Source organism: Accipiter gentilis, chromosome Z (genome assembly GCF_929443795.1).
Source record: "Accipiter gentilis chromosome Z, bAccGen1.1, whole genome shotgun sequence".
Lineage (NCBI taxonomy): Eukaryota > Metazoa > Chordata > Aves > Accipitriformes > Accipitridae > Astur > Astur gentilis.
The window spans coordinates 51,522,183-51,548,338 of record NC_064919.1 but is presented as its reverse complement, the minus strand read 5'-3'; the positions used below and the strand labels follow the sequence as shown (position 1 = coordinate 51,548,338).

At 39.7% G+C, this 26,156-nt stretch overlaps 2 protein-coding genes across 7 annotated transcripts in view; both read left to right on the top strand.

Annotated features, from left to right (window-relative positions):
• Positions 1 to 26,156, top strand: part of ADAMTSL1 (ADAMTS like 1) — a 474,760-nt gene that overhangs the window by 303,728 nt on the left and 144,876 nt on the right. For all 6 annotated transcript variants that reach the window (XM_049794311.1, XM_049794310.1, XM_049794308.1 and 3 more), the window contains 2 exons: positions 12,002 to 12,047; positions 22,810 to 23,046. In XM_049794311.1, the coding sequence (XP_049650268.1) occupies positions 12,002 to 12,047; positions 22,810 to 23,046 (283 nt within the window). The remainder of the gene's footprint in view (positions 1 to 12,001; positions 12,048 to 22,809; positions 23,047 to 26,156) is intronic.
• Positions 1 to 26,156, top strand: part of SH3GL2 (SH3 domain containing GRB2 like 2, endophilin A1) — a 579,749-nt gene that overhangs the window by 479,530 nt on the left and 74,063 nt on the right. The gene's annotated exons all lie outside the window — the stretch shown is intronic.

Genomic DNA, 26,156 nt, shown 5'->3' with positions numbered 1-26,156 from the left:
ACACTTCAGGGTAGGGGCTGTTTAACAGTACATTTCATTAGAACAACTGGTCCTGATTATGCTAAGGACATTTAGTATGATAGTAATATAAATAAATATGCCCGTCACACAAGCAGACAGGAGTTGTCAGCCCAAGTCAACCATGCGTCCTGGTATCCCACACTGACAGCGAACAGCACTGGGTCACTCTGGTGGCAGAATAAGAAAAATAACCTTTTGCTAATTAGTAGTTAAAGACTGGTCTAAACCTCAAAGCATGACATTTTTCATGCTCTTTGTTGACATTAACTCTTTATAACTTCAGGTATTCTTGTTATTTACACAAAAGGACAGACCCCCTTTAAATGTTACAGTTGTTTGCCTCACCTCACTTGAAAGTGAACCTTCCAGCCTAATTATATATTGGGTGAAGAAGTATTTATTTTTATCATTCCAGAGTGTTTTACCACAAGTGTTTTGTCTCAAAGAGAGGGAGTCTCTCTCTCTCTCTCTCTCTTTTAATACAAAGCTCAGGAAAGAGAAACTCCTTAGCTCCTCATCTGTCTCCTCTCCATCATAAACTGTCATGCAGCACTGCTGATCAAAACCTGTAGAGAGAAGAACCACAGACCATTTCTGTTTTTCTTGAGGGACAAACTAACAACCATTGTGCTTCTACAGAGAACCAAGTTTTATTAGCTGTTGGATACTTTGGCTACAGGGACATGGAAATACACAGGCAGAGCTGGTGGAGTGACACTGCAGTATGGTCTTTGCCCTCAGAATCTGGCTATTATTTGTTGTGGTCTGTCGATTGCACAGCACATCTGGAGTTTGTCATCCAGCATAGTGATGGATAGGTATTAATCAATCCAGGTATTAATAATAAGTGTGCATGTTGATTCAAGCAAACTCAAACAAAGTAATAAATGGCTGAATATTTGTTAGATACCTGAATTTCCTGTGCATTTATTTAATTTCCTTGTATTGGAATAGATTTTCAAACCTTAAAAGAAACTATAAATTCTCCTATGCCAAGTTCACCCATCCTGGTCCTAAAAATATTCTGTGTGTTCTAGAATTGTACTTTACATATTGACAAATACTGTGGTAATGTCAATAGTGTTTTACTGTTTCTAGGCTTGGAAGGAAGATAATTGTGATTTTTTTTCCTATCATCTTCCAAATTCGTCATCACTTTCTAGTAAAGCAAGGTTGTAGGTAGCAGAAGAGCAAGATGTCCTAGAGTTTGGGGAATTATTTTAGCAGATAATAGATAGGTAGTCTTTTTTTTCAATCTGCTTAGAAATCCTACCTGTTACTCTTGCTGCTGTTTCTGGCTAAAGCATGAAGCAAGGAACAGTTTGTGTTAGGGTATAGCAGACTGCTAAGCTGGTTATGGAGTCCCATGGATACTGATTCTGGGTTAAGATGTCAAAATTTGAGATCATCACTCTTACTTCTGGGAAATTATGTGTAAACTGCTAAATAGAGTGGAGGTTTTCCACCATTAGATGAGGAATGTATGTTTAGTAGCAAAAGAAAGTCAACATTAACATCATCCTGACAGGTTTCCCTCAGTAATAAGAGTGACAGAGATCTAAAAAAAAAAAAATTAAAAAAAAAAAGAGGGAATACACATGAGAGAATCACAATCCTAGCTTTGTTTAGAGGCCTCATACTGGATCTGTTACTTGCTAGAATGCTTTTTTTCCCCCTTTCAAATACCTGCCTCCATTCCTTCAGGTGATGGCTGCCTTTTGGTAATGCAAGGGAACCACGAGTATGAAATAACCTTTCCACCAGCTCTGCTTGCTAAATTAGCTGAAGTGAGTGATACACTACTTTGGTAATTCAGTCCACTGCCATTGCATTCTGCAGGATGAAAACAGTAGATCTGCATAAATGACTCTCAGTTTTATTGCAGTTTGACTCAGGTGATGAGTAAAATAGCCACCAAGACATACCTTTGGAGGTTAGGTTTAATAAACTAGCTAAATTAGCTAAAAGTAGGTCAGTATTATGCTGTGTGACATTTTTCGTAAGACAGAAGCCCAGAATAAATGGAATTTATTTCATTAAGGAGTAATCTTTTCTCATTTTGGTCACACAGATTATCAGTTCATAAATCAAGCATCAGATGGTTTCGTGCCTGTCAGATGAGGATGGAATAGATGTATGTTATTCATGTTAGTTTAAAGTTAAATAATAGAATAAGAACCCATTACAGCAACACTGACTAGCACTGAAAAGGGGATACATCAAATACTACATATTTTAAAAACACTGTTTAAAGTTGCAATTTTATATACCTTTCATACCAAAATATTTTCTGCTGTTCTGTTGCTGCTTCACAACCAAATTTAGAATTTAGTCCAAGCATGTGGCTGTGACCTCTAGTTTCAGGCTACAGACACTGACTCGTCTGTCTCAGGGGCCTAGATTGGAAAAGAATCTGAAGTTTTTCACATCTAACATTGATAAGTGGTCCTTTAAACTTTCTGAGTGAAAATTACAATGGAACCGTTATTCTAGTTTTTGGGTTGCTTCTTTGTCAGATAGAGGCTAACAAATTTCTGCAACTATTGTGCAATGATATAAATGCAGTCTGCTCTAATCCTGGCATTACTAAATAAGGCAAATTATGCCACTTCATGAAATGTTCCTATGCCAGACATAATGATCATTTTAAATACTGTGGAGTTTTATGACTTCTAGAATAATACCTTTGCTATCTTAAGGTCTGTAGAATAAAGAGCAAAACATATTTGCCAAAATGATGTCATAATTGCTGAATACATCCACAAAAATAAATAACTTTCTGATGAAGCATACCACATCACTGAATGGGAGTACAGTCAATGTCATAAAATTCTTAGGTGACCTGTGCTACCAAATGATTTTGGAGGATGGTTCTCATTACGCTGATCAAAACTGTATCTGTATGCTAGCTTAGTATATTACTTCTTACAAATGACCTTCAGGATACCTTAATAGCTGGCTTGTTTTCTGCTTCAGTTGATAACTGTAGCTGGTTTACTCTGTAAAGGACATCCTCCATGGTATACTGTGTGATTTTAAACATTTGGAATAAATTTTGAGTATATTTAGTTTGTAGCTGCTTGTGGTTAAAGCTGTGCCATCTAACAGCATTTTAAAAGGGAACTTTTTATTCTATTTACTCTGGGATTAGTCAAATGAGTAATTATGAGAACATTTCCTGCTTTCATTTGATGGAGAAGCATTTCTATTTTTTGAGAGAGACTACAATTCTAACTCCTCCTAATGGCAGAAGCAGCAAGCGACAATCTTAAATTTGAGTCAATAATACAACAAGCTGCAAATTTCACGCAATCTAGATCGACGTTGTAATCTGTGGAGTGATTGCTGACAGTCTTTGGAGAACCAGTTAGTCACTGTCCTAATTTCCTACTTCTAAGCCTCAGTGAAATTGCTAAAGATATATAAAATGCTTTCCTAGTGTTCTTTGCCCATGTAATCCATTGCTATAGTTGCCACAGGGATGTTATAAGTTGGTGTTTTGAGTGAGAAACTGATCTACTGATCTGTGTTACAATGAATGGTAATCAGCATTGTACCTACAGATGAGTGATGGATATAGTCTCCATAAATCTGTCTTTCTGTTGAGAAGTAGCCTACCTAATAAAAATGTCTGTGAAGCCTTCACTTGGATTATAAACTGTTCATAAGTCCAGGTTCACTGGAAGAGCTCTTGTATGTTCATAACTCTTTCAATAAATCTGTTCTGGAATTTAATTGAAAAAGAATTAAATCAGCCAGGCATTTGCATGATGTTGAGTTTTTGTAAGCCTTACTACCTATAAAAAAGAAGTTAAGATGTGATTCTCTAAAGCCCCAAGCAATAGATCGTACATGAGAAAGCATAAGCATTTCAGCGGAGCTGGGCTAACACATGTGTTTCAGACTCAGGTTCAAACTTCCTCAAAGCATGGGGAACTACGGTTCCTGCTCAGCACATTTGTTTTGTAAAGACCAGCTGCAAAACTTGGATCCAGATCCAAGCTCAGGCATGTTCAAATTTGGGGTGTTAGTACTTTGGGGCCTGCAGTATGTTCTAGATGTTATCTTTGTGACACAGCAGGCCAGGTGAGATTTAGTATTGTATTTTCTTTCCACTTGGACTGTGAAGAGACCTCTTGCTGTTGTTTTGCTGAAAGACATTTCTTTAATTCTTGATTTTTTTCTGCCTTTCTTGCCTAGTGAGCATCTGAAAAACATTTGCAACTGTAATTGCTTTCTGTATATCTGCAATATGTTATATGTGCAAATGTAAAGCTAAAGACTTTTAAAAAAATTCTTAAGAAAATAAAAAATACTGCAGTGACAAACGTGAGAGACTAAATGGCTGAAAATAAACAGTAGTCTGAAAGCACTCTGACAAATTTTTCTCCTTTTCCTTTATTTTTCTCAGATTTGATTTTTGTTATTTTAATTGGACTAGGCAATCATATTTTACTGAGAGTTTAGGCACTGTCATTTAATGCCAGCTGTTACTTAGAAAATAATATTCAATGGCTCTGAATAATGTGAAGAAGAATTTGAAAGTAAAAATTAGAATAAATTATTCTGTTCAGCAATTTGTACAGCAAAAGTCCAAGGTCTGCCTTACTTCTGAGTAAATATAATGCCACCCTTAAACTCCAAGGTAAGCAGAAGCTACTCAGAGTAAGAGCTTTGTGTGGGTTGGACCACTGTTGGAGGTGCAGCTGATCATAACATTTCCAACAAAATTCTCAAATCTGAACCATTCCCCTCATCAAACTTCCAGAGTTTAAAACGTAATTGTGACACAAGCCTAATCATACTTTTAGAAGGAAAGGCTTCTCTCTGCAAAACCAATAGATATATTAGCTTTCTCTGAGCTCTATGCTATCTTGGCTAGACTGCTAGAAATAGCCAACTTAGCATATCAGTAGGTGGGCTAGCTACCTTTACATTACTTTGGTTATTTCTTGCACTATAGCCTACAGTATAAACAAAACTTTAGAAGAGATTGGATGGCATTCTGTAGGGAGCATTCAACACAACTTCAACAAGCATCAGGTAGCCAGAAACAAGTACTTGTTTTCTACTAATATCACCATGAAAGGGACTTCGTCTTTGAGAAACACTGTTTACTTGTCCTTCAAACTCCTAAAAAGCCAGTCAGGTTTTGGTTCAAGCTAAGTATTAAATAAAGGCATTTTTTCCCTTCTTTTTTGTGACACCATCTCTTTGGTATAATGTGTAGTCATATTGCATATGTGTATAGCCATATTCCATTCTTTTGATTCCAGTGAATTTACTCTAGTTAAACAAGAGTTTCACAGAGTAAAGCCCAGCATGATGGCTTTTTTGTTAGTTCCATACTCATCCCCTTCACATACATGAGGGTCAATGTTTATTTAATCATAGAACGGGTTGGGTTGGAAAGGACCTTTACAGATCATCTAGTCCAACCCTCCTGCCATGGGCAGGGACATCTTTCACTAGATCAGGTTGCTCAAAGTCCTGTCCAACCTCACCTTGAACACTTCAAGTGATGGGGGATCCAGAACTTCTCTGGGCAACCTATTTCAGTGTCACACCACCTGCATTGTGAAAAAAAATCTTCCTTATATCCCATCTAAATCTATCCTCTTCCAGTTTAAGATCATTTCTCCTTGTCCTGTCAGTACAGGCCTTAGTAAAAAGTCTTTCTGCATATTCCTTATAAGCTCCCTTTATATATTAAAAGTCTGCAGCAAGGTCCCCTGGAGCCTTCTTTTCTCCAGCTGAACATAGAATCACAGAATCACAGAATACCTTGAGTTGGAAAGGACCCATAAGGATCATAGAGTCCAACTCCCTGCTCCTTGCAGGACTACTTGAAACTAAACCATATGACTAAGAGCATCATCCAAATGCTCCTCGAACTCTGACAGGCTTCATGCTGTGACCACTTCCTGGGGGACCTGTTCCAGTGACTGACCACCGTCGCAGTGAAGAACCTTTTCCTAATGTCAAATTGAACTTCCCCTTACATAGATTTATTCTGTTTCTTCATGTCCTATCGCTGGCCACCAGAGAGAGGGGATCAGTACCTCCTCCTCTGCTGCCCTCCTTGAGGAAGATGTAGACTGTGATAAGGTCACCCCTTAGCCTTCTCTTCTCCAAGCTGAACAAACCAAGTGACCCCAGCCAGTCCTCATGTCTTGCCCTTGACACCCTTCACCATCTTGGTTGTCCTCCTCTACACACATTTCACTTCAATAGTCTGATGTCCTTCTTATACTGAGGCGCTCACAACTGCCCACAGTACTCGAGGTGGGGCTGCACCAGTGCAGTGTAGAGTGGGGCAATCACCTCCCTCAACTGGCTAGCGATGCTGTGCTTGATGCACCCCAGGACACGGTTGGCCCTTTTGGCTGCCAGGGCACACTGTTGACTCATATTCAACTTCCCATCAACCCAAACCCCCAGATCTCTTTCCGTGGGGCTGCTCTCCAGCCTCTCGTCCCCCAGTTTGTACGTATAATCAGGATTACACCATCCCAGGTAGAGAATCCTGCACTTGCTCTTGCTAAATTTCACAGTTGGTAATTCCCCAGCTCTCTAGTCTGTCCAGATCCCTCTGTAAGGCCTTTCTACCCTCAAGGGAGTCCACAGCTCCTTCTAGTTTAGTATCGGCAAACTTACTTAATGTACATTTGATTCCTGCATCGAGAAGATTTATAAAGACATTAAAGAGCACTGGCCCTAAAATTGAGCCCTGGGGTACCCCACTAGTGACTGACCACCAACCTGATGTGACTGCATTTACTAGAACTCTTTGAGCCTGACCCATCAGCCAATTACTTAGCCAACATATTATGGGCTTGTTTAGCTGTATGCTGGACATTTTGTCCAGAAAGATGCTATGAGAGACAGTTTCAAAAGCTTTGCTAAAATCCAGAAAACCCGCATGCTTCCCTTGGTCAACTAGATGGGTGATCTGGTCACAAAAGGATATTAACTTGTTAAACTGGACTTTAACCTCATGAACCCACCTTCTACCCCAACTCTCTCAGCCTTTCATTGTAGGAGAGGTGTTCCAGCCCTCTGATCATTTTTGTGGCCCTCTGGATCTGCTATAAAAGGTCAATGTCTGTCTTGTAATGGGAACCCCAGAGCTGGATTCAGTACTGCACGTGGGGCCTCATCAGAGTAGAGTAGAGGGGGAGAATCACCTCCCTAGCCCTGCTGGCTGTGCTTCTTTTTATGCAGCCCAGGATAAAATTGGCTTTCTGGTCTGCAAACAGGCATTGCCAGCTCGCATCCAGTTTTTCATCCACCAGTATGCCCAAGTCCTTCTCTGCAGGGCTGCTCTCAGTCAATTCATCACTCAGTCTGTATTGATATTGGGGTTTGCCCCGGCCCCGGTGCAGGGCCTTGCACTCGGCCTTGTTGAACTTCATGAGGTTTGCATGGGTCCAATCATGCTAAGTATGATACATTCTTTACAACAGAATTATTGATTCCCTAATAACAATATTGCAGAAAACATTATTTATGCAAGAAGTAGGCCTTTGGTGGCCACAGATCAGTACCCACGCTTTTATTTGCCTAGCCAGCTTCCTGCATGTAGTGACTCAAGTTGGTATTTTGCCTCCTGGTTGTTTATTTGTTTTACTCCTGCAGAAAGTATATTCATAAGAACTGTAAGTAAATTTGCCAAGCAAAGTTGGCTTGTCTAGGGAAAGTTGGCTTGTCTATCCATGCCCACTTTTCTTGTCTCAAAGTTAACTATTCCTGTAACATTTCTGGTATTTCACTACTTCAACAAGGTGCAGAAGTCTGTAGGAGACAGTCTCCTAAACATAAAGAATGAAAGATTTTTACAGTTGCAATGCCAAGGTGCATTGCAAAACATACCAGTGCATCTACATTGTGGCACGCAGGGTGCTTATTAACAAAAGGATATGGAAAAATTTTTACACATCTTTTCAATATATTGTCAATTGAATGATTTGGACATGAAGTTGGGCAGACCCAACCAGACATTTTGAAAAAGTGAACTCATAAAGTCAATGCAGTCCTGCTGCATCTTCCTTTTTCGTAACAATTTGGTGTTTATGGCTTTCCCTCACATTTTCATTATGGTATGCTGAAAGAATAAAAGAGACTTTTTTCCCCCTGGATAAGGACCAACACAAAAGTTGTATTGAGGATGAGAGGGGATCATAACACTGTGCAACATTTGGGGAAGAGGTAAGCGCAACAGGGTGGGGAAAGAGAGATGCAAGATGGTGTTATTGTGTTATTGCAGCATGGTCTCGTGCCTGTTGGCACCAGGGAAAGAGGAGAGCTAACACAGTCTGCCTAAGATCTCGTGGGAGCAGAAAGGCCCACAGCATATATTTCTCACAGGTGCAGTGCAGAAACCAGAATCTGTCCAGAAAAGTGATTATCAAGGGGTGCGAAAATAAAGGAGAGTGAAGATTGTCCAACATTACATCATCTTTCAAACCCCTGCAGTGAACAGTTGCATCAAAATTCACATCCACAGAAATAACCCACCCCTGGCTCATAGTTGCTTGCTTATGTGGAGATTTGTTTCTTACAAAAAGCATTTCAAACTTTGATGACTGCTGAGAGTGGCAGGAGTTGATGAGGTCCTCCTCTGCAAGTCTCTTTCATTGTTGTTGGTAATTACAGATAAAGGCAACTTTGGCATGGAGTTGCTATTCTTTCTGGCATGGATTATTGCAAGGCTTCTAACTCTAGCTGAGCACAAATACACATCTACTTTAGACCTTTGGGGGAGGCGGGGGAACGATTTGAACTAAGTCCCTCTACAAACTGGAGCCTGGAGAAATAAATACTAGGGTTTCGGGTTGTTTACGTTAAGAGAAGTGAATATTTTAATATATTAAAAGTTGTTAACCTCTTTCAGAAACTTTACTGGAAACAAGTGATTAGGTTTGAAGAATGAAACATGATTCCCATTCGCTTGTTTTTCTGTCATATTCACTTGCTAATAATTGCCTGTCAAGCCAAACCCTCAGCTACATTTTCCCTTCACAAAATCCCCTGCAGTGTATAGATAACAGAGAAGACTAGAAGTACCTCTTACGGCTCCCACTCCGTGTGCTTTCCAAGATGAACTTGCCATTTTGGGTGACTTCTGACTTTTACAAATGGCTGTGTGTACTCCTTCTTCATATGAGTTCTCATTTATACCTTACAGAGGTCAGAGGATGTGTGGTGACTGTATCTCATAATGTCATCTCACTAATCTGCTGTGGTCCTTCCTTTCATGTTAAATGCTCTGTGCTGTGGCACTCTGCAAAGCATCCACACTGAGATAAGGGACCCATACCATTAATTTGAACCCTGCCTAGAGGAAAAAACTAGTCTGGCCTGGTGTCATGCAAGATGCTGTGTATTTCGCTCTAGCAGGATTAAGTTCACTAGTTGGTTTCAGCTTCCCTATTTTAAGCATAGACAGGATCAGAAACAGAATTTACTTTTTAAAATCAAATTTATGCCCCCCACCCCGCTATTTAATTTTTTTCCCCAGAGTCTTTTTAACCATCTTTTTTTTTTCCCCTACAAATCCTATGATTTTGAATCCAAAAGTAGATACTTGAGTTTAAGAGAATCTGGAATACTGTCCTGAAGCAGCATAGCTCTGAAACACAAACTACTCTACAAATCTATTGTGAAAATATATCAGCTTAGGCTGAAAGCAGTTTACCTGCTTTTGGTTGATGGGTGATAACTGGGAAACTAATGAGCTCAAACAACAAAACCCCAAAGTTTGCTCTTGGAGAGGGGACAAGGGAAGTTTTGCAAGAGTGGTTCCTAGTGTTCATGAATCATCACAGCACTAGCTACATACAGAATTGCACATTTTTTTCTGAAAAGCCCTGGCCATTAACCAAAGGAGGGAAATTGGAAGAAAAATCTGAGTAGTTCTGTGGCACATGTCTAATGAAAGTACCCATTCTTTTCCCTAATGCAAAGAATTACTGAAAAATAAGTGGGTTTTCATTTCAAAACAGACAATATGAAGAAACTGTGAAAAGAAGAAAAAGAAACTGTGAAGCAGCTGATCAAAATGAAGTTTAAATTTCCCTTGCAGTTCAATGGTTCTGAGGTTAAATTATAGTAAATTGCAGTAACAGCAGGTCTATGTGAAGCAAAGGGATGTCTGATGGGTTTTATGGCATTTCTAAGAGATAGGTGGAGCATGTATCAAGCTTGGCAAACCAGCTATTCAGTGTGGTGTACAAGGCCTGTACTAGGACTGCCTGCATGAATGTAGTGCAGTGTAAACAGGTTTGGCCTGCACCACAGTATCTCTGCCAGCTTGTCTATATTGCTCAGGAATGACTGGGATGCTGGGGGAGTTGCTTGCAGTTATTTTTAGTTTTTTAGTTCATAGCCTATTGTGAATATAATTGTTATTGTTACACTGCTAAAACTGTATTTTGTAGTGCTAGATACTTTGTAGACACTTTTCACTTCTGTGCATGCTTGTAATGATCAAAAATTACTTCAGTTAATTATATAACATTACAAAAACATTGAACTAGTGGTACTTCTAATGTGCTTTTAATAGTATCCTTTTTATGCTAAATGCTACACAACAGAATATGTTATATTTCTGCTTATATTTCTTCTGAAAAAGTGGTAAGTTTATTTACTCGTTTATCTTCTCTTGTGATAATTTACACCCCTGTGATACATTTGCAAAACTGTGTTTTGCCCTGATTTTGTACTGACATAGGTGTAAATGACTGCTGGAGGAATTTCGCAATTAAATTTTGTGGATAAAGGTAGGGGGAAGGATGGCTTCAATAATTTAAAGGAAATCTGTTCAGATTATTTTAGAGTTAACTCAGTATGGAAAAAGTTCCTCTGTTTTCAAAAAAACCAAGGGAAAAGGAACGACACAAACACATGCAGATGCTGTCCTTTCTCTCTGGGATAGTTCAAAATGGTTTGGATTTAAAAATTCACTCTTGGCAGGCATTTAGTCCACAAGGAATGTGTACTTGTTAAATCCTGGCCAAAAAAAAAGGGGGGGTGAGGGGTGGGGGAGGAAGTTGTGAAATTAGGAAATTAAAAATGTAAGGAATTGTATTCTTTTGAAGGATAATCTTTAAAAGCCAAACCCTGCATTCTGATTTGTACTGAGGACCTCCACAGAGTATGCTGTCTGCACTCATAAAACACATGAAACTTCACCTAAGGTCAAATACTCAGAATACACACTGCTGAGTGCTAAAAAGATACCTGGTTGTTGACCTTTCTTCTGGAAGCCCCGCCAGCATCAGGGCTGGTATGTGTCTGCTGTGGGGGGAAAAGAAGGAGAGCCATGGAGAGCCCATGTCAGGGCACGTGCTGTCCTTGACCTCTGTTGGGCCCAGGCGCTCTTTGGATGCTGTTCTGCAGCCTGGATCTGGGAGTAGTGAGGGGCTGGTGGGTCAGGGGGGAAGTTTTATGCTCTCCTTCTCACCTCACATCAAATTGGGAAAAAGCCCTGTCCTGCTAGCCTGTCATTCACACTGCCGCAGGCAGGTTTCCTTCCTCCCAGTGCACAGGTTGTTCCCCAGCAGATAAAGCCTGGCTGCTGAGACTGTGTCAGTACTACGGTGTGTGCCTGGGTAGACGCAGAGCTGAGCCTTTGTGAAATCATTGTGGAAAGCTGGGAGACACGGGGCTTTATTAATGCGATTCAGATGTCGATTTCCAGCTATGTTCTGTACTCTGAGCTCCAACCTCATTTACAAACTGATCCCGCCTTCTAGAAACTCTTTTTTAAAGCAAAGGTAGGAGACTGGGGAGTTGTAGAGTTCATACCTTAATACCCGTATGGGGACAGAGAGCCCTTTGCTTTGGGGAAGAGGGTTGGTGAGGAATTAGGTGATTAGAGATCATTGTAGGAAGGATGCTGACAGAATAAACATCACGTGTTTGCTTTTTATATTCAGCTATTAATGTTTTTGGGTTTGTTTTTAATTTTTGGACACAGGACCTGTGAAGGGCGAAACATCCGGTACAGGACATGCAGCAATGTGGTAAGTGAAGTATAGCTTTTATATGATACAAATCATCACGTACGACAGTCGCGTCCAAATTACATAAAATGACTTGGTAATGTGATAGTTAAACTACTATAGCTATCTAAACTGCCTTCATACCTCAGGACTATGGGCAAACTTCTGTCAGTTTCTTGAAAAACTTGAGGGATTATGGCATAGGATGACGCTAAAACTCTCTGGAAGGGATCACAGTCACAGCCTTTTCAAATAAAGTGTCAGTGAAACTTGGGAGTTGCTCTTTACAGTCCCCCTGGCAGAATCGAGACCACTCATGTTCCCAGTATTATTTTGATAACCAGCTGGTTCACACTGGGGAGACTGTCAGGATGGAAGATTAACCGTCTAAGGATTGAAGACAAGTCAGTAAGAGATACATGTTTCTCCTCACCTGTGCCCTCCTAAGCATTGCTATTCCGTTGCATGTCTTAGAAAAGCAGTTTTAGATCGCTTGCACACCAGTGTTTGGGCCTTTCCAAAGGCTCGTGCTTGTTTTTTTATATATGGTGGATACAGTTTTCAATGCAATAAAATAAGAAACTTCAACTTCTTTGCTCACTGACGTGAAGGTGTGTTTTCACTGGTGAAAATGGAAATAAAGACTTTCATATGGAAAGTTTTATTGGGTGCCAAGAATAGTAAAAGCTCTCAAATTACATAGACAAATGTCAGTTTTACCAGTAAAGATGGAAAATTAAATCAAACGTGCACTGGGCCAAGCTTTCTCATGCCTGATAGGGACATATTCAGAAGCCTTTCAATAGGTGCTTTGTCTAAAAAAGTTTAAAAGTTTAAGTTAAAAAAATGAATATGTTCCCTCATATTTAGCTCATATTTTCTTCAATAGACTACAGTTCATAATGGAAAGAAGCTGCTTCTATCTGAGTTGTAGTCTCCCATGCATAAGATTTCTCACATTTCTTCCTCTGAAATTTGTTCTGGGTGTATCCTTTGGGTTCCTGAAATCTCTCATCAGTCTAGACATCTGCTTCACTAACTGATAACAGCCAGAGTAGTCAACAAATAGGTCTGCTGGCTGATTAACAGTCCAATTTCCATCTCTGAGGCACTTAGGCTACACCACGACCATGGTGGGAACGGGAAGGTTGATTTGTGCCAGTCAAGTTGCATGCTGTAGCTCTGTGGAATATCACACACACACACACAGACACACACCCCCCACCCCCACTCCCCCCACCCCCACCCCCCCCACATGTTAAAGGCTAATTGGACTACAATCAGACCCATCAGTTTTGTTTTGGTTTGTGATTGCATGCATCTTATGACAGTCCCCTTCTCCTGACCTGCCCTTGTGTACGCTAAGAGCAGTGAGGAAAACTAGCACCCTGCTCTGCTGCCATTAGCTGTTCCTGCATCACCATGAGGAGAGGCTGGGGTTTTACCTGTGTTGCAGCCCTTATTTTGGAATCACTGAGCTTAAATTTCCAAGATAAGGAATAAAGTTTTTAAATGTTATTTTTAGCTTAGGTTCTGTTTTGGAAATGTGCACCTGAAGAGTTTTCCTTCAAAATAAAACCTTGCATAGTTTTTTCAGGCAATTCCTTTACATACCTTGTATTTGACAATACTGGCTCCAGGCTTTCCAACATAGCAGTGAAGCATCCAGCTGCAGAACTCAGTTATTTCATACCAAATAATCCAAACTGAAACTTTCGAAGTGCTTTACTATGCTGAAATCAGTGACAGTTATGCTTCTGAATTATGAAGACCCAGGACTGAATTTATGTTTTTAACCCCTTTTTTCAGAGAGGGTAAAGAATGGATTGTGCTACATTGCTCTTTTCCTTAATAAAAAGATTAAGTGAGTTTTCATTTGTTTGGTTTTGGTAAACTTACAAAACTAACAGTAAATCAAACTACTATTCTCAAGGTTGTGACTGCATCATACTTTGACCAGGCCCTCCAAACACGGCTTTATGTCGTAAGGAAAGTACTTGGCTGTATTCATTTCACAGACATTGATTTCAGGGGAAAGTATTTTTTATTTTTAAAGTATGTTGAGTCTTTGATTCAGATGTTATGCCCTTCCACTTACTATCTTTATTAATCTGAGATACTTTGCACCAGTATCCACAATATCAGTCATTGCAAGGGCACTGCCACCATGATCAGCATCAGAACTTGTGGTAAGATCTTGCCACAGCCATGGTGGTCCTCAGCCCCTTGTTTCTGGAGCTAGGTACCATTTGAAATACCTTGTGCAGCACCACTGTACCACTGAAATACAGTTTGTCTCTTTCAGAATAGTAAAAAAAAAAATCATATACTTTCTCTTTAATGAAGTCTATTGTCTTTGTCTCCAAAAGCCAAAGATAGATAGATACATACATATTGGATCTTGGAAACAATTCATTAACCCCATGGCTTGTTATAGAATTCTGCACTGGAAAAGGCACACAATATTGTGTGTATTTTTGTTAACTCAGACTTTGCCTTTTAAGATTTCATCCACAAATACACTGAAAATCAGGAGGATAGAATTTCCAGGCTCACTGAGACCTACAGTTTCATCTGTTAGATGACAGTCTGTTGCTTAAAGGAAAATTAGAGCAAATCCTCCCATTCCACCCTTGCACATGAAGCTAGCTATCATGCATTGTGGAAAATTCCTTTTTGATTCTTGTGGAAACCAGTGACTCTTGAAATAAAAGCTTTCATTACCATTAGCTTGTGCATAACTTGAGGACTGATCTTATTGTTCACAAAATAACCAGTCTTTTTATTTTCTGCAATCTGTCTTTCTGTGAACTGACATGTTTATATGACTGTCTTCTTACAGGAAAGGATGGGTAGTCACATATACTAAAAGCAAACTCTTTATTTCAAAGGGGAAATTAGAGAATGAGAAGAATACTTCTTGGTGTCTGGCAATGAGCACGTTTTCATAGGCACTATCATTTGCAAGATTTTGCTACAGCTGGTTTTAATTCATCCTGAAATTAAATTACAGGGGGGAAAAAAAGAATGAGATAAAGAAATAGAAAGGCAAGGGGAGAGAATGATGTGGCTGTTTCTTCAGTGACCTGTATTATTCTAGGGATACTGCACCATTTTCATAGCACAGACTATAAGAGAGATTGATACTGCTGTCTATAAAGCTTCTGAGCTGTCCTTAAAAGAACAAATCCAGTCCAGTATGTTCACCACTTGCATTGCCTGGTGTTGATCAGAAACTGGAAAGATTATGGGTATAAAGCCACACATATACATAGTAAAAGAAGGAAAGAGGGAATCTGAGGATGATTTAGGGTTGAATTGCATCTGCTTTTTTTCTTCTTACTATGCATATTGACTCCAAGTATGTTTCCAGCCATTTTAGAATATAAGCATGCGGTCAAGAGAGCAAGTGATTTGTTTTTCTTTAGAAAATTACTCTGAATGCAATGAAAACATGCTTTTGTATCTAGGTGAGTTGTTATACTAAACACTACGCAAAACAAGCAAAAATATTTCCAAACTGCGAGTAGGATTGACTTTTTTAGTGGTTTTTTTTGTTGTTTGGGGTTTTTTTCAAGCTAGCACACTCTCATTCCTTCTTTTAGGCATGTTCTTAGCTGCCAGGTTCTCTCCAGCTTTTGCAGCAGGCTATCATGCCACTTCATTTGCCCTTTCTCTTTTTCAGTGCTTCTGCCACTAAGCTGGTATTTGCTTTCTCTTCCCCCATTTACACAAAAATCTGTCTGGAATGTGTCCTGTTTCCATGCCTCCTCTCTTCTTTCTCCTCCATTACCAAACCTCTTTTTGTGATTGAAAACATTTTTATTTTCCTTGATATTTTTACTTTTATTGCACTGCATTCTGAATCAGACCAGAAAAAAAAATGAGAGGCATGAGACCGCAACTTCATTCCCAAAGGAGTTTGCTTTTCATATTTACTTGCTTATACCTGCCAACATGATGATGAACACTACATACAAAGCTGCTCTTGAGACTTTGCTTTTTGACATGAAAATAGACAATGCTGGAAGCTGCAAAATGTTACTATCTCTTTCAACAAGGTTTAGAGCAGTTCTGTTAAGCCTAAGATAAAATTTGTAGGTGGTAGATCCCATTAATCAGACCACCAAAACTTGTAAACACCAGTAAATGCTACCTGCAGCTCTTTTTTTATATATATGTCACTTTCTTCACTTGACTGAAATACCAACTGTAATGACATCCCCCATTTTTTGGTTTGCATTCAGACAGGCTACTTCCATCCCTGTTTCTTATCAGCTCATGCTGCATTTTGTACACACCAGCACTGATACTGCCCATCTTACTTTTGACAAAATGACACGCTCTTCTTTCCATGCACCAAAGTCCAGCCTGTTGGAAAGTGTCAGACCTAAACTTCCATATGAGTGCCTAATCCTCAGAAGCATTGGCTTGTGTGTATGAGAAGCATCCTCACCAGGCAGAATTTTTTCAGATCAACAAAAATGATGAGCAGGATTTAATTTTTCTACCCTTTGGTGGCTAGAAATGCCATGTAAAGTCTTCTGCAATCAGAACTCCCACTTTGCATTTTAAATAAAAAATAAATTTAAAAAAACCCTAACTACTACATATATCTCCCTGCTAACACCAGATTTACTTAATGTCAGTTTACTTTTCAAGTAAAAATTCTTCCAAACTCAAATTATTTATTGTGACTACAGTCTGTTCTTCAAAATGCTGGATTTTAATAACTACCATCTTATTTCTGAATGGGTGCATTTTAAAACCTCAGTGTGTTGTCTAGGAATTATTTCTTTGTACTTGGAAACAAGTGCTTTTATTATGTTGCTAATGGTAGAAGCTTTGACTTCTGGATTTGCTATTTTCTCAACAAGCAGACTTGTGAATCTTTGACTATTAAAAAATAGAACAACTCCCCCTCTGCCATTGCTGCCATTCTGTGTAAATGCATCAAGAATCTTTGTAGAACAAACAACCTGGATCACTTCCATTACAGTGGCATTTCAGGACTCCGTTCAGTACTTTTCAGGAGTCATAGATTTAAATTGAGTATTTCTGATATTTTATTTATTTATTTATTTAAGTATCTCTTTCTGATCTGCCAGTGTGGCACCCATGATGCTTTTAGGAAAGTGTATTCTAATAGTAGGTACTTGTATTAGTTTTTAACTGAAATATTTGGAAATTTTTAAAGCTGAAATACAAGTTACTGTATCTAATTTAAACACTTCACTTTAATATTTAAAAAGTATGAACAAACAAGACTTTTTAAATAGCATGAAAAGCTTCATGTTGAATTATATGCCAAAAATGGGAACATACTTTAAAAAAAAAAGACTTTTTTGTAATTGATTTTATAAATATTTCTAATGACAAACCTTCATGGAGGTTTAGATTTATACTCCACTGACTGTTTTAGCCCTCATCTCTGTTCCATGTTTATTTAATACAGACTAGAAGCATCTGCTGATATTCCCCCATTTATTCATATTATTTCTCTCATGTTTCTCTCTGTCAGATACTGCAGTGTCTTGGGGTTGTCAGAGAAAGCTATAGTATGACCCCCTCTCAATCTAAGGAGCTATGCATGATTCTAATCTATTTAGAAGTTCATAGGAGTAGAGTAGTGAAAAAACTGGCTGCAAGAAATTTAATTCAAGCAGGCACTCAATAAGGCTTCAAGGCCAAGTGGAGTTTCTGTTAAATCCCTACATCTCCTAAGTCTCTGTACTTTTATCTAAAGTTCTTATTTAGTCTTGGGCAAGCCCCTATTTGACGACTTCATGCTTTCTTTCTCAGTAGGGAAATTGGTGCAGCTGAAACGCTGTGCGTACTTCATGGAACTGGTTCAATAAGCTGTTCTGTAAGATGCTACACAGAGTAGTCCAGTTGTTAGTCATTTTTTGCACAGAGGAAAAGCTCCAGGTATAGTAAATCTTTCCTGGCCTTTGCAAATATATAAGCACATATATTGTAAACTGTTTTAAAGTTCTTTGACTGTTTCCACCTATTGCAGCTTAGATATGATCTTGCACATTTCACCCACTAAGTAAACTTTAAAAAGCTTAACCCTCTTTTGTCCCATGAAATCTGATCTACCTATCACCATCAAGGGACATCTGGGATTCATCTTATTTTTCCACTGGTTTGTTGATTAATAGAAATTGTTTTGAAAGGGATTCAAACATCGCAAAACTCCATGGACCTTATGAATTACAACAGGGTCAAATAGGAGGTCAAGTTAAAAAAAAAATTTTGGATGTGAGGAAGCAAATGAAGCCGTAATAACATGGCCAGCATTAGGTGCCTGAGAGGTAAAGATGAAACTCCTGTGTTTATTTTAAAATAGGTTTCATACATCAAAGGGGTTTCTGATCATCTTTAAAATGATATATATTTTGATTGCAGTGGAGGAAATCCTGACCTGATAGGACGAATGGAGATTACAGGTATCCAGCACAGGCTCTGTGTTTCAGGAATATCTCATGAGCCTTCACAAGCTCAAGGTTATGAAATAGCCATCTAGGACTCAGAGAGTTAGAGGTGGAACAGTTGTTTCCTATTCACTGGAAATTTTCTTCCCTAAAAAGTCTTAATGAATAGGAAGCTTGAAGATAAATGGACTTAGACGAGACTTTCAAGTTTATTAGTTCTTTCTGATACTTCAAGGAGTACAATGGCAGTACAATGTCTTCAGGGCCCCACAGATAATTTCCAAAAGAAAACAAAACTGGTACAATTTGAATATAGCACCAAAGCTGGATTAACCTGAAGCAGGACTGTAGTGCTTTTGCGGCCAGATGCCAGTGCTCCTGCATGCTCCAAGCCAAACACAGGCCATGCGGATGTGGTTAGCAAAATACCTCACAGAACTACATAACCTATGCAAAGATATGCTGCCTTGGGTTCACTGCTACACTGACTTGGCCCGTGACTTCTGGCTGTCTCAAAGTGTGGGCACACCTTTGTCTGTCAATCTGTTGTGCAGCTAGACAAACTGCATACTGTTAAATAGCTTCCAGGATCAGACCCTTAGGTGGAGTAAAACTTAACTTCACTCAGGCCAATGAAGCTGTGCTAGCTGGCAGCTGTAGAGGATCCCCTTCCACTAAGCCCCTGTGCACATACTGAAAACAGGCTGATTTTTTTTAAAAGGGGAAAAGACTTTGTGGAGTCAGAGTCTACAGTTTCTCCTGTCCAGGAGCCAGCACTGCAGAAGTGAGGCACAGGAAGACTGCCTCAAAATAGCAAAGACTCTTACCTAAAGGTGTGTGAAGAGTTTAGAAGAAAATAGCAATTTACAGCTTGAACAAATATGAAACAAAACACTGGCTTTGCCTTATCTGTTATTTCAGCAACTAAAATACTCATTTATAGGCTGTAAACTTCTATCTGTTTCATTATGATTGCACAAAGCCCAGCACAAAGAGGCTCTGATCCCCACTGACGTAACACAAACAGTAAATAGTAAGTGTAGAAAGAAAAAAAAAAAAAAACCATGGACAAGAGATTAATAAGCAGTGCTGAGTTCTCTACAGTTCCTACTTTTTCAGTCTCAGTGACCTGTGTCTAACGATGGGTAATATTCGGACCACTACTTTCCTTAACATCGTCCATTTGGTATAAAAAAACATTACACAGGTTATGCAGGTGTTATGTGTGTAGGTACAAGTACATGTACTTTCTTAACTGGAAGGAAAGTTCCCTCCTGAGGGAAAGGGACCTTCAAGGCCATTAAGTAGATTTTCGATTCAGGATTTCAGTAGGAGAAAAGTGGTGGGCCAGACTGTGACCCTTTTTATATCTGTGTGCCAAGATAAGTATGCATGTCTGTGTTTCTGACTGCTTGAATGTATTCTTTGAGTGGCTTCAAGTTTCACATGAAAACTTTTTGAAACACAAGCTCTACTATTTAAATCCATTGTTTTATTTTGATCATGATATCAAAGACTGGAAGTATTTAACATCGGTCCTGGTCACCTGCCGTGTCCTGAAAGCTTGTTATGTTGACTGTACATTTTTTCTTTCTTTGATTTAAAAATAAAATCCAACACAACAAACATAGTATTGAATACTTTACAAAGCAGGATTATGAACTCTGTATGTCGTGTGCTTTATTGGGCCTTTCTGTCTTTGTAAAAATAAAGCTATTGCAAGCCAGGAAGTTTCGAAGGTAGAGCCAAGCTTGAACCAAACAAGAGAGTTGGCTTGGATCTCTGCAACAAGCCTAAGCCAAGCCAATAGACCTGACTGTATTCACTTATGGACAGAAAAATTCAGAGAAGGGTATTCATCAGAAGATTTTGTGGCAGGAAATAAGGCCACAGTGCTCCTCTTTCCTTGTCTCTTCTCTATTTGAAGATAGAGCTAAACCAGACCTTGGGTCAGGCTGTAACTGTCTTGTTCATCCTCTGTTTAAAAGCAGAACATAAAGACCACTTTTTCTCTAATTACACAGCTATAGAAGAATAATGAATTTCCCACATATTTTTCTGCTCTCTTCACTCTGTGCTGCTGTCCAAATTTTGTCCTGTATCAACAGTTTGCCCAGATCACAAAAAGGGCCTGAGTGCCTCTAAGTTTTTCTGGAGATTTTAAAATCCAACTGAAATACTTCCAACATTTTACTTGTTTTTTTTTAATCTTCCATAACATATGAATAGAAAAACTGTCTGCTGTCTAAGTCCTCCAGCAGTAAAATTCCAGTTACAAGTTTGGACTTTCAACCTCCACTTTCAAAAAGGATGAATGAGCTCTGGATTATTGCTCTTTGATACATATTCTTCTAGAGCAAGATTTAGCCCAAATCCTTTTTTTTGTCTTACACCTTAAGCCGTTTAACCTTTTATACCAGGAATGCTATTCCCTTGTACTTGGACAACAGAACTTTTGACTGAAGTTTGACCCTATTACTTTTGGGCTGCATCACACTCAAATACAAAGCAAATTAACTGAAAATTGGTCTCACAGTACAAAGCAAATTAGCCGAAGATCTGTGGCTTAAGACCATGGCTTGTATGTGTGTATAGTTCACTGTAAGAAATGTTTGGAGTGCTGTGATCCTACATCATTCAACATTCAAACAAAATGGGCATAACCACATTGCTAGTCTACAGTGAATAAGAGGCCAGATTGGGCCTGGGTTTGGGCCAAGGGTATACAAATGACAAATTTATAGCCAAGATTCTGCCAATTTGCTTCAAGTGGAGATCTGAAAGCTTGATTTTTAAGACAGGTTTTATTTTAGACCTTAATACTAAACAATGATCCTTTAATGTCATAAATGACATGCAGCCCCTGTACCATTCATTACTGAAAGCTGTAACAATCTGCCCTGTTTAAAAGAAGCAGAAAAGCATTAGTGAATGAAGGTGCAGAAAAAGGTCTGAGAAACAGAGTCGATTATTTAAACCTCAGAAGAGGTATTTTGCCTCAATAGGAGCAAGATTTTCCTAGCTGGGAGTGTAAGTCTGTGAATAAGGTTGTCATTATTGATAATTGAATTTCTACAGGATGAAGTAGTTTGAGGACAAAGAGAGAATACAGGCATCTTATAAGGATATTGTCTAGTTATGTGGTTGTATATGTATATCAAAATCCTTTCCTATCAAGTCTATAATTGACATATACGATTGTCTGTAGAAAAATGTTACAGTCCTCAAGTAAAGGGTATAGCAGCTATTCATCTCACCTCGTATTTAACCAGGTATCATTGAGAAGCAGATTTCCTTACAGCAGCAAGGTGGAGGACTATGGGACCTTAATAATCTGCGGCAGCCATATTGCCAACATTCGGGTTTTTTTGTCACAGTTGTCATTATGTTTAAGGTTTTTCCTAAAGCTTAGATCCTGTATTCTCATAATTATGTGAGAAATTCAGGTTTCTTCTAAAAAAAGCCAATGAATCTCTAGCCTTTGTGGTTGCTTGCACAGGAAAACTTGAAATATTCTTCAAGGATCAAAAACTGGAAAGGAAATAAAAAGAACTCATGTTTATTTTGCCTGAAATCTCTTGATTTTTAAGCCCTTCTTGCTTACTTGAGAACTTGACTCATGGTTTTCAGTGCTAAATGATGTCAAGAAAGTATATGTAAGAAAAGCGTCACGTTCTCATCAGCAAGGGACTTTGTTTTTTATATCAGGTGTACTGGGTTCGGAGTAGGGTTTATGTGTCTTACAAACCTCCTGAAGATTAACAGAAGGGCTTTTTAAAGGTCTTCTCAGTAAAATAATACTAAGTCACTAATTAAGCAAGTTATGAAATCTTAGGTTAAAGAAATGCAAATATGTATCACATTTTTCTGGTTCTTCTTGACCTACCAACTGATTTAGGTCACTGGGGTGAAAAAAAGCTAGTGACGAGAGCTTAAATAATCGAACAATTAAGTCACATATTTATTTCTTCTTTCTCTTCAGAGAGGAAAATTTGGCTGGAAGAGAGTGGCTGTGCACACTCACTTCTCCACATACATGTACCAGTGGAAAGAGATTCAGCAAGAGCATTTCAGGGCTGCGGTTAAGACTTGTACAGTGCATTTCTTATGTCCCAAGCATATTTACAGATGGTCTTGATGTTCTTTCAGTACTTTTGCAGAAAGAAGAAAGCAAGCTATAATTATCCAGTTGAAATATGTGTAGCTGTAGCTATTTCAATCAGTCGTCTTTGTCTAAACAGAAAAACTCTCCACATCTGGCAGCTGTGGAGCCCAGCCGGCTGCATGATACTGCGACTGGCTGTCCCAAATAGACCTGCTGACCTTTTTCTCTTTCTTTTCTGCAGGATTGCCCACCAGAAGCAGGTGATTTTCGTGCCCAGCAGTGCTCTGCTCACAATGACGTCAAGTACCAGGGACAGTTTTACGAGTGGCTTCCCGTCTCCAACGACCCTGACAACCCGTGCTCCCTGAAGTGCCAGGCCAGGGGAGCGGCTCTAATTGTGGAGCTGGCACCAAAGGTTCTGGATGGGACCCGGTGCTACACTGAATCCCTGGACATGTGCATCAGTGGCTTGTGCCAAGTAAGGAAAGCAGCTCTACCCTAATGCCTTTCTTCATGACTTGTCCCCTCAGATCTCTCTCACGTGCGCAATCTCTCTCCTCCTCCATACTTGTATCATTTTAGAGTCTTCATTTTAATTATTTGTTTTCATTCTCTTAAATTGAGTTCTTCTATCTTGTTTGGAAGAGGTATACAAATTCAAAGGTTATTTTCTCACTTTATGCTGTTTCCTTGGGGTTTTTTGGAGGAATGTATTCTCAGTTTTGAACTCTTTTGTACAGTTAGCTGCAGTAGCAGATGTCATTTGAAAGCACTGTAAGAAAATAATGTTTTAGCTTTTAATTTGGATATACCAAAGTTTTCCAAGTTCTTGTGGTTTAAGCCCAGCTGGCCACAAAGCACCATGAAGCTGCTCGATCACTCCTCCCCCTGTGGTGGGATGAGGAGAAGAAAATAAAAAGAAAAGCTTGTGGATGGACACAAGGACAGGGAGCGATCACTTACCAATTATGGTCACAGGCAAAAACCAGACTCAACTTAGGGAAAAAACAAAATCAATTTAGTTTGTTATCAATCAAATCAAAACAAGGATAATGAGAAGTAAAACCACATCTTAAAACACCTTTGCCCCACCCCTCCTTCATTCCTGGTTCAACTCCACTCCCAATTTTCTCTCCCTCTTCCCCCCAGCAGCGCAGGGAGACGGGGAGTGGGGGTTGGGTCAGTTCATCACACCTGGTCTCTGCTGCTCCTTCCTCCTCAGGGGCAGGACTCATCACTCGTCCCCTGCTCCAGCGTGGGGTGCCTCCCACACGACACAGTCCTCCACCAGCTTTTCCCGCATGGGTCCTTCCCATGGGCTGCAGTCCTTCACGAACTGCTCCAGCATGGGTCCCTTCCACGGGCCAATATTCAGTCGCAAACTGCTCCAGCACGGGCTTTCCCACAGAGTCACGGCCATCTTGGGGCGCCTCCCCCTGCTCTGGTGTGTGCTCCTCCCCAGGCTGCAGGTGGGCCTCTGCTCCCCCGCTCCCCTCCGCGGGCTGGGGGGACACAGCCTGCCGCCTCACCAGGGGCTGCAGGGGCATCCCCTCCTCCCCCGCTCCTCCTCCCCTCCTTCCGCACTGACCTCGGTGTCTGCAGAGGGGTTCCTCTCACATCCCGATCCCCCTGCTCACTGCAGGTTCCCCCTCTTAAATAAATTATCCCAGAGGCGCTGCCACCACTGTCACTGATGGGCTCGGCCTGGGCCAGCCGTGGGCCCGACTTGGAGCCGGGGAAGCTTCCAGCAGCTTCTCATAGGAGCCACCCCTGCTGCCCCTCCCTCGCTACCAAAACCCCGCCACACAAACCCAAAACACAAGTCTATGAAATTACATTATCTTTGAGGATTATTGCTCCCTGTGAGTCACAAACCACATAGCAGTAGACGAGGTACTAAACTGGAAAATCTCCCATTGGTTTGCTATGGGACTAAGCAAGCTGCTACATCTCCTTGGACTTCAGCTTCCCTGTTTGTTAAAAGTGAGTTATGAGGACTTTTTAACCCTTCACTTCACAGTGCATGGAGATCTATTGAACATTCAACCAATTTATTGGCATCCTAATTTGTTTTTATATTACTTTTGTGCTTCGATTTATATATTGCTACTCTTTTGAACCTATCTACAGCAGTCTTCAGTCTCCTGAACTGCATGTAAGCTACAGGCTGATGGAGGGGATGACATTTGTGCCATCTCTGTTAAGTACTGAATACACCTGAATCTCAGAAAAGCTTGAGTCTCTATTCATGCTTCAGTGCCCAGTCTCCTTCAAATCTATGTAGACTTGATGTGTTGTTGTCTTTCTAGTGTATTTTCAGCCACTTTATGTGCTTTGGAAGGCTTCCTGACTCTTTCCTTTCTCTTTGATTTTCTGTTCTGAGCTAGAAGCAGTCCTGCACTAAATGAAACAGAGTAGACAGTCACTGGGCTAATCTCAGTTGTGATCTGAAGAAGGAAATGATCTAGACCTCTTGACCTCAGCCGAGTGCACAAGTTTCTCAAAATTTCGCATTGCCTAATGAGACAGACTAATTTCAGCCTTTTTTGGGTTTTAATCTTTTAAAAACTTAACTGGAGGCACAGAAATCTGGATGGGAAAATCATTCAAAGTGTTCTGCCTATCATCGCCTGGAAATTAGAATCAGTGCACTCAGGCTCTATGTCAGGCTGATTTCTGTTTTGGTCCAAATATGAAGCATACCTTTCCGAGAAAACCTTCCCTTAGGAGCAGAGCTCGTAAGCATCCGCTACTAAAACAAACTCATTTCCATTCTCATGACACTTCTTACTCCTGGAAGACTGAATGTAGCTGTACTATTACAACTATGAAGACTGATGTTATTTCTTAATTGTCTCTGTGGGTAGGGTAAGTATTTTAAAAATAGACAAGTACAGTAGCACTAGTATCCCCTTTCAGTTAAACTAAGCCATTCTTTATATAACCTAGAATGGTAGAATAATTTTTAATGCATAAACACAATGACTATATGTTTTCCATGATCTTCAGCATTCAGTTTCTTTATCAGCATTTTCCATATACTTTACAATTACTGCATCATTTTTGAGGATGGCCAGAAAAAATATTAAAATACAAATGCTCATGCTGCATTCCTCACAGTGAATAATTTTATCTTTTGCGGTGCATTAAATTTAAAGCAACTCAGAGTATTCTTGTCACAGTGCATCCCTGGTAGCTAGTCATATCTTTATGACAGTAGAGGTACTGCATTAGACAGTTCATAACCAGATTTGCCCTAATTGTATGCTTTAGGACAGCAGCTGCTTCATTTTCTATCACAGCAATAGCTAATACTACCTAAGCAGTCCAGAAAGGTAAACAGTATGAACTTTGCCAGAATTAATTTCTTTGAAAGCAAAATTTTTCGATACCCCCTATAAAGGGTCTTTTACAAGAATGGGAAACAGTAGGAGAGCAAAGTGGAGCATTCTCACTTTGTAATATTTGTGTGAATAAACTTTCTTCTGTAAGCATAGTGAGTGAATGCCTGTACATTTCAGAGGAGACAAAATATGATCTTAGAAGTTATTTCTATGCATTTGCAGTAGTAGCTGCAGGCTACTGCTT